The sequence below is a fragment of the Hydra vulgaris genome, chromosome 08 (assembly GCF_038396675.1).
Source record: "Hydra vulgaris chromosome 08, alternate assembly HydraT2T_AEP".
Taxonomy (NCBI): domain Eukaryota; kingdom Metazoa; phylum Cnidaria; class Hydrozoa; order Anthoathecata; family Hydridae; genus Hydra; species Hydra vulgaris.
Genome location: NC_088927.1, coordinates 34,839,992 through 34,848,943, shown reverse-complemented (window position 1 = coordinate 34,848,943; position 8,952 = coordinate 34,839,992). Strand labels below are relative to the sequence as shown.

Here is an 8,952-nt window from a genome sequence, read left to right as displayed (position 1 = left end):
ACTCAATCAATTTTGAAAAGTTATGTCGGCGTTGACTACATATCTTATTGTTTAGTTGTATATAAATTATTTATTCAATGTTATACGCTGTTACATAATTTATTTATTTTAGGGAACACTGTTAGTGTTCATCAATATGGACCTGCGTGTTCTTTCGAACATGTATTATTTGTTCTAATTAATAAAATCTAATCTAATTGAACAATATATTTCTATAAGTCTCAAGTTATTGGACTGCAAAGGTATTCGACTATATAAGTGAAATTTTAACTGCAAAAAGTACACTGTCATTTGAAATCATTTTATTTGACATAACTTATGTGCAAAAATAGTGTTGCAATAGCTATAATGAAAAGTTTTAAAACTAACAACTATTTTATGCTTGTTAGTAACACAAAAAATATTAAATTAAAAAAAAAAAATTTGAAATTTTTCTTTTTTTTTTAAAGGTTTTTTATTCTACAGCTTATATACATTTTATAAAAGCTGAATGTTAAAGCTATAAAATGGTATATAATGTAATTTTTGAGAGTGTACTTTTTTTGCTCTTGATGGACAAAAGCAGAGTTGATAACGCCTCCCGGCGACAAAGTAACTTTCTGCCAAAAGTCCAACTTTTTTGGAGGCTGAAGCCACTGGCGGCCGCCGTCAGAAGATATTTCGGAGGCAAGTTGGTTTAGAGACCTTCTTCCGTGGCTTTCACCTCCAGATTGGCAGCAGCAGCAGCCAGAATTTATTTTTGGAGGTAGAATGTTTTGAAGGCCGCCGCCAATCGGGAGGCAGAAGCCTCAAGCGGCCCCCGTCAGAAGATGTTTTGAAGGCATTATGATTTAGAAACCGCCTCCATAGGCTTCTGGGAGCCAGAAGCCTATGGAGGCGGTTTTTAAATACTAGCGGCGAAAGCCCTACTGAAATTGGTATTTTAGTCTCCTTCTGCCAGAAGAAATGAAAACAAAGGGTGTTGCCATGTTTGTCAATATAGGAAAAGGAGCAGGAGTTTTTGATTGCTCATAAACTCTCATAAAAGTGATAAAGAATTTGTTAAAACAATCGATAGCAAGTGAAAAAACAGTTTGGTTGTCGTTTGAGGATGTTGTAAAAAACTCTCTTGGAAATAAAAAAGAAGAAACACTGCTGTTTAATTGTTAGAAAGTTGAAAGCCTTTTGTGCGAAATAAGTATAAAACTTCGTTTTATAAATAGGCATCTTAAGCAGTGTCTTGGTCAAGATGATTATTTAAAGGATAGCAGTTCCACCAAGATCTTAAAAAAATGGATGATCGTTATCAAGGACGTTTGGAAAAACACATGATGGCAGACTATTGTCTAACAGTACTGTCCAACTTTTTTCTACTTGCATCAAGCAAGTTGACAAGAAAAAGCTACACGCAAAAGTTTCTTTCTGATTGAATATTTATGAGTAAACGATTTGTTTGAAACCCTTTTCAAAATTAAAACTTACGTTACTTTTTTATAAATTTATAAAAGGTTTGACTTTGATATAGGATGATGTTTATGCTATAAATTGTTTATTTTAAACACGTTATTGACTTTTTTTTCATTTTTTCATTTTATAAAAAATAAAATCTTTCAAAATATACGCTATTTCCAAATGATTTTCAATTCAGAAATACTAAAAATGTGGAAAAATCGGAAAAAATGTGTTAACTACCTAAAATTTGCAAAAATTAAAAAATTCTATGCAAAAAATCTGATGTCAGATTTGAATTCAGTGTATCAAAATTAGGTAAGAACAAGTGTCAAAATTAATGCAATAAATTTTTTGTTTGCCTGTGTTATTTCGTAACAAAAGTTTTAAGACAAGATTTAGAATTTGGGTTTTCTCTTATAATCCATTTCAAAACAAGTGACATTAAACGGAATCATTTTTTTTATTGCTTGTATTATAATATAATTCAAGCTTGTTGGAAGAATAATATTATTTTGTCAATTTAAAACTTAAGATAGTAAATGAAAACTTTTTTTCAATACTCTCCAATTAGATACTTTAGACTTGATAAGTTTTTCAACCATCCTGACGATACTATACAATTTAGAAAACGATAAAAAATGACGTTCTTCACGAAAAAAATATAAAAGTAGTTTTTTATGACCTCAAACACCACAGCACTGTGATTGTTTTCATTGCGGTTATTTTAATTATAACTTGTTAAGGACTAAATGTTTTTTTATTAATCAAGGACTTGCCTTGTCATTATTTTTGAATGTTTCAGTTAGCAATGTTAATGCAAGTTGAATATAGTTATTTAGCTATCAGCAGAGCTTATAAAAGACGGAAAAATTCTCGACTACACTTTTCTTTTGCAGCCGTTGGCGTCCGCCTCCCCAAAATACGAAAATCTTGAAAATTGTTTTATAATATTAAATGCCAAATTTTGAGTATTTTAACAAAATTATGACTTTGTCAGAGATTGGTTTTTTTCAAAAGCTATCGCATAAAATATTTTGGTACGATAAATCTTTTAAATTTTAAAGTATTTTACAAACATTTTTCATTCGTAATTTTTTTTTTAATTACATGAAATTAAATAAAAATCGATTTAATAATCGAAACAACTCAATTTTACTGAGTCTTCACAGATAAGAATTAAAGTTTGGGTTGTGTTTTATATTCCATTTTAAAACAAGTAACATTAAATAGAATCTTTTTTTATATATGATTAACGTAATAAAGAGAATTTGACTTTGTCAAGCAAATCCAAATTTTGTCTAACTACTAAAATCGCGTTTAATGTTTCATCCGAAAGCCGAGTTCTCAAATGGTTGTAGACCATTGCAAAGCTACTAAAATCTCTTTCAACTTTGAACTGAAAAAATGCAGCACCAAAAACAACTTGAGAAATATTGTAAAGTTCCTTCCAGTTAGGATCATCACGTTTTAAATGCCAATATTCAAGAATATTAAAATTTTCATTCACACCAATACGTGGCTCACTATATACAATATTTGTTATTTGCTGATGAATTCTTGTGTTTTGTATAATATCTACGCTTTGACGTTGACCTACTTTGACGTTGACGTTGACGTTGACTACGTTGGACGTTGAAAAGATATCAATTATTTGTTTATCAAACAACAAGTATTGTCTAATCGAACTGATTTTCGAATCATTAAAAGTTGCAAAGTCTTTCAAACACTTAAAAGATAAAAACTTTTCTTTAAAATTTGATTTTTTGATCTTAAATCAATAAAAGGTTAAACTATTTTCGTTTGATTTGTGAAGAAAAAAAAAAAAAAAATGGAAGAAACGAATAATACTCTATGATGACGAAAATCATTAATATCAAGTTATTGAGTAGTATTGAACTTTTATTGATACACAGTGTGGAAAATCTTGATTTTTTTAATGTAATTGAATAAAATTTATTTAATGAACCGCTTGATATCAAATACTGATTAAATACCAATTACTGAATGATAGTAAAATCTTTACCTGAAAGTTAAGTTAAAAGTTCTTCATCCTCATCTCGTAAATTTTCAGGCTGTCGAGCAATTTCAGCAAGTTGTCTTTGTGAGTTTACAAAGTGATGAATCTTCATTAGATGATCTACTCTGCGGCTTCTCAATAAATTGTTGAAAACTTCATGACTAGCACTATTCCATGCAAAACGAGGATCCAGTAAGAAAACAGCGATGAAAGCATCACCTTCAAAAAATCTTTGTGAATTCATCACCATTTTCATCTATCGTAAAAAGAAGTCCAACATGGTATAGTCTGATCTTTGAAAATCTTTCATTGCATAAAATATCGGCTCAAATGCTCTTGCATATTCCTCAATAAATTTCCAGGTTTCATCATTTAATCTTAGCTCGCGGTTATTTCGATTAGTCCCGATTTGTTCATATATCGCGAGTTTTTCAAACATTTCTGATACCATGATGTAAGTACTACTCCATCTCGGAGCAATATTTTTGCGTGGTCTCTTGAGATCAGCAAAAATTGTATCATATTTAGGCGCTTGTGTTTTTTTATAATTTTTTTTAATTCAGCAAAAGTGGCTTCAAACGGCTCTTTACGTCTTTTGCAGCTAATTGTCAAACATGCGCTCCACAAAACATTTTGGTACATATTGCACCAATATTTTGTTCTAACATATTTACTTTTCTCTCTTGTTCTTGAGTATGTGATAGCCTTTCGATCCCATCGTCTGTATCTTCAGAATTTTCTACAAGTTCTTTTTCAAAATTGACTCGGTCAAGCAGATCGAAATCTTCAAAATCAAACTGTTGTGTTTCCTCAACAAATTCATTCCTGATATTAACTCAACTTGTTCGGATCAAGGTAAACGCATGATCAAAGCTTCTGAGACTCTCAGAGAAATGCAAAATCAAATGATCATTTGATTTTGCATTTCTCTGAGAGTATCAGAAGCTTTGATCATGCGTTTACCTTGATCCGAACAAGTTGAGTTAATATCATCTGCCCCTTTCCCTACTTTCGCAATCAGAGTAATTAGCTGATCAACTAAAATCGCTCCAAAGTTGCCGTCCGTGCTGAGTGAGTATTCCCAAAGTTCGATCGTGCAACTTTCCATCTTTTGTTTACCGAAGACTTGCAGAAAAAACATTTGTATTGAAATGAGACGCTGAGTCAAACATTAATGATGGATATACATTTTCTGTATCCTTTGCAATAATTTCATAAATTTGGTCAGCAGCCTTAAGAATAAAATTTTTTGCTTTTTGACGATTCCATCTCACACCAAAAGCTTGAAGAGCCTTTCTAATTATCTTATTCTTCCCCATATCATCAGCGACTGTCATAGGCAAATTTCTCATCAGAATCGATTTTATGAAGTCTTTTACTGTATCGTTTATATCGAAGTCAAATTTAACTTTTTTACGTGAAACGAAAATAGCATTTTCTTCACCGTTACCCTTATTATGACTGTTATTTCGAACTCTTCTCCTTTCCGAAATTCCTAGTTCTATAGCAATATCCTTGTGTTTTGAATGCAAATGGCTTTAAGATAAGAAACATTTCAGACAAAAATTGCTGGCTTTTGTTCTGCGTATAGGGGAGATGGGGGCGCATTGATCGCCGTAGCAGTGTTTTGAAAATTGCGCAGAACCTGAAAGAGATGTAAAAACTTATTAACTACGAAACACATGTAGAACTATCTGGCTTTTGGAATATATAAATATTTTGATTTAAAAAAATCATAAACATGAATAATTTTAACTTTTAAACAACCCTCTCAAAAGATCAATGTACCCCAAACTATGGGGTACTATGATCTCCGACTTGGGGCACATTGATCTTATATGCGTCCTAAACGTTTAACACTTCTATAACTAAATCTTGTAAATAATTTAGTCAAAGGGTAATATTGTATAACATATAATACATCTAAATTTTTTAATTATTTTTTAAATATAGCAGTTAAACCCACTAGTCTAATTTTTAATTAAAAAATGTATAAATCACAGCAGCTATAAGCTACCCGCTTTATATACGTTTAAAACTTTACAACAACTTGAAATTTATAAGAACTGAAATATAAAGACTGAAATAAGAATACAACTTTTAAGTTTACAAAACTTGTTAAAAGTACAATATTTTGATTAAGAATATTTCATCATTTGTGAAAGTCAAGTTGTGAAGCAGCTTTTGGTTTACATTGTTTTTTATTCCTAAGCAAGTAATTCTTAGTTTCTTTCTTATCTTTTGTGGAGACTTTTTGTTGATTTTTGGTTTGCTTCAAAATTTTCTTTTCTTTTGACAAACGAATTTCATTTCTGACAGGAGTATCAGTCAAGATCCTTGTTTTTAACTGCCTACTTTTAACTTTTTTTTTCTGGCAGATGCTTTTGGGTAAGGTTTTAAAACCTCAAGTGAGATTATAGAAGCAACACTTGTTGACACTTTGTTTAAAATACTTGTTTCAATATTTACTATAGTTATTTCAGACTCTATGTGATTAACATGTGCTGGTATCATTTCAGATTCCATGTTGTTGACAGGAGTGATAGTAACTGTATCTGGAGCAGCTCTATCTGTAACTGATGATGGTAAATATTCGTCATCTTCGAAAATTTCAGAATTGAATGGCTCAATGCCAGCTACTCTAAATCCTGTCTGTATATTAGATGGTGAGAAAGCTTTTGTATACGGTTCTCGAACTATTGAAACAATATCATAAATGGTCATTGGTCTTGGGTTTGAAACCATCCAATTATCACATGCAGAATTGTAAAACCTTTTCAATGGTCCAAAAACAGTTCTATCTAATGGCTGCAATTTATGGCTGCAATTTATGGCTGCAATGGGGAGGAAAACTTATCATTGTAATTCCGTGTTGAATTGCAAGCTCCAAGCCTTTAACAGAAATATGACTTTCATGACTGTCGAGAAGTAACAAAACTGGAGATTCCTGAGAACAGTGTGAATATTTAACAAAATGTTTAATCCATTCTATGAAAATTTCTGAGTTCATCCAACCAGAAGGATTTGCAAATCCCACACATCCAGGAGGTCCTTCCTTAATCATGTAATCATGAAACTTTACCCTAGGAAAAATAAATAATGGAGGAATGGAATTTCCAATAGCATTAGAGGCACAACATGCAGTTACCAATGTTCCTCGTTCTGCAGATGTGATTCTTCCAACTTGTTTGCTTCCTCTACCAGCTAAAACCTTTACCGGCTTTTGAACGGTTGTTAAACCAGTTTCATCAACATTATATATACAGTTAGGATTATATTTATATCAATTTCTTACCGTTTTAAGATTTTGAAAAAACTCTCTTACAGTGTGTTTGTTAAAAGCTGTTGATCGAGCGAAGCTCGTTGCTTCAGGTGTTCGTAGAGACAACTCTGGTTGTCTTTTTATAAAACTTTGCAACCAATCAATGCCTGCAATTTTATTTTTGATCCATGATGATGGGCATATCTTATTGTTTTTTAAAGCAAATTCATATGCCAATAATCGCGTTGACCTAGTTGAAAGGCCATAGTTCATTTTTGATGCAATTAGTAAATAACTTGATAAACTTTTTTCATCTTCTGCTGTAAAAACTTGTCTATTGTTGTAGTTAGGCTTGAAAGCTTCATTTGGATTAAGCCTCTTTTTATGACAATATCTTTTTAAAGTCATTCTATCTATGTTAAACTGACGTGCTACAACATTCAGTTGTGTTGCTTCTAAAACTTTATTAACAGCTACTTTCATTGTTTCACTTGGTATAGCAACTTTATTTGTTTTTTTAATTCTATTTCTAACCATTTTAAGATCTGTAAAAAAATATATCAATAAAAACATATGTTTTTAATAAATGCTAATATTTAACATAATAATATTATGTTAAATATTTTTTAATTATTATGTTAAATATTATTCTTTTGATATTATAAAATAATAGTATTATTATTACTAGCTTATAACATAAGTAGATTTAAAAAATGAAATGCTAAAAGCTATTGTTTGTTTATATATAGTTTTTTTTTTAATTATAAATACAATTCCATTCGTTTAACTGTATTGCTTATAAACAAAAACATGGGGCACTTTGTCTTCTATGGGGCACTTTGATCCTCCGATCAATGGGCCCCGCATAGTCAAAGATCAATGTACCCCAATAGGTATAGGTAACATATTGATAGCAATATCTACTGTATAAATTGCAGCCAAATAAAAATTATATATTATATTATACACCTAACACTTACAAATTTAAAATAAAATTGTTGTTAACCCATACAGACATCTAAATAAAAATATATTTGAATTATAGTACGATTTAAAAAAATCACTTTTTATGACGAAAAACAATATTTTCTTTATTTTTTTTGACGCTGATAACCTTATGAAAAAATATTACGAATAATCAATTAGGGAAGCATAATGGTTAATTAAATTGCAACCTCACTTCTAGTAAGGCAAAAATGAACGAGTAAAAGCCAAAAGATCATACTGCCCCGGCGATCAATGCGCCCCCATCTCCCCTACCTTGCATTTCCATCTGTTATTTTCAGTCAAAAAATATTTTTTTATTTGTTTGTTTTGCATTTTTCTCTACATAAAGCTTAAATCATCTTAATCAATCTCTCAGAAAAAATGTTAACTAAAAAAAATAATAAAAAATACTATTGCTTATAACTCGAATCTTGAATAAGAAATTCGAACAATGAAAATTCCATCGTCTAGAGACGCTTTTCAAAAAAAACTTTATCATCATCAAAATCATCATCAAAAAATAGCTGTCTTTGAATTATTTTTTCTTTTAAAAAAATACAAATGTCAACTAATTCGGTATGCGGCGTTAAATTTTTAATAATACAATGCATTTAAAAATCTAAAAGAGAAAATTTTAAAGTTATTTGTACGAAATGAAATCGCTTCTTTATTGCTTTTCAAGAAACCACAATCTTTAAAGCGATTAAAAGCAATGACAAAGTACAGCGACAAAGTACCCCCATGTGTAATCTGTATATATATCACAATAAGAAGCTGAAATTCCTACGTAAAATATCTTATCCCCCTTATTCAGGCTTCTAAAATATTACATCCCCCTATGTAACATTTAAAATAATGAAAAGTATTACTATTTGGTATCTAAAATATCACATCCCCCATGTGTAATCTATATAATTATTGTCACGCAATATATTAGGATCAAAATTTCATAACTATGAATTTAAAATATATTACCATTTAATGCTAACTTCATTTGTAGTATATTATTTACAAACCACTTTATGAATCTTGATCGTTGCGCTTTTAATTTTATTGTTTTTGTACATAATAAATATTTCGGACGTACTAGATACACTTCTAAGTGCAATAACTTAAAAACGCATTCTCGATTTCGGTTTTTCTATGGGGGATGTAATATTTTAGGCGGATGTGATATTTTATTACAGGTCGCAAAATACATGTTGCCGCAAAATGCACGTTAGCCGCAAAATACATGTTTGCCGCAAAATATTCT

General features: G+C 30.4%; 1 protein-coding gene across 1 annotated transcript; it reads right to left on the bottom strand.

The window, feature by feature from the left end:
- Positions 1-6,263: 6,263 nt before the first annotated feature.
- On the bottom strand, positions 6,264-7,247 carry LOC136083271 (uncharacterized). The gene is made up of 2 exons (XM_065802671.1): positions 6,744-7,247; positions 6,264-6,668 (listed from the first exon to the last, which is right to left on the bottom strand). Exons 1-2 carry the CDS (start codon positions 7,245-7,247, stop codon positions 6,264-6,266), a joined length of 909 nt encoding a protein of 302 aa, XP_065658743.1.
- Positions 7,248-8,952: the final 1,705 nt, after the last annotated feature.

Bases quoted from the DNA above. Each gene is read 5' to 3' on its own strand.
- LOC136083271 (XM_065802671.1), bottom strand. From the start codon at position 7,247: ATGGTTAGAAATAGAATTAAAAAAACAAATAAAGTTGCTATACCAAGT. The intron at 6,669-6,743 runs GTAAGAAATTGA...ACCGTTCAAAAG, and splicing joins TTTTTCAAAATCTTAAAACG to CCGGTAAAGGTTTTAGCTGG.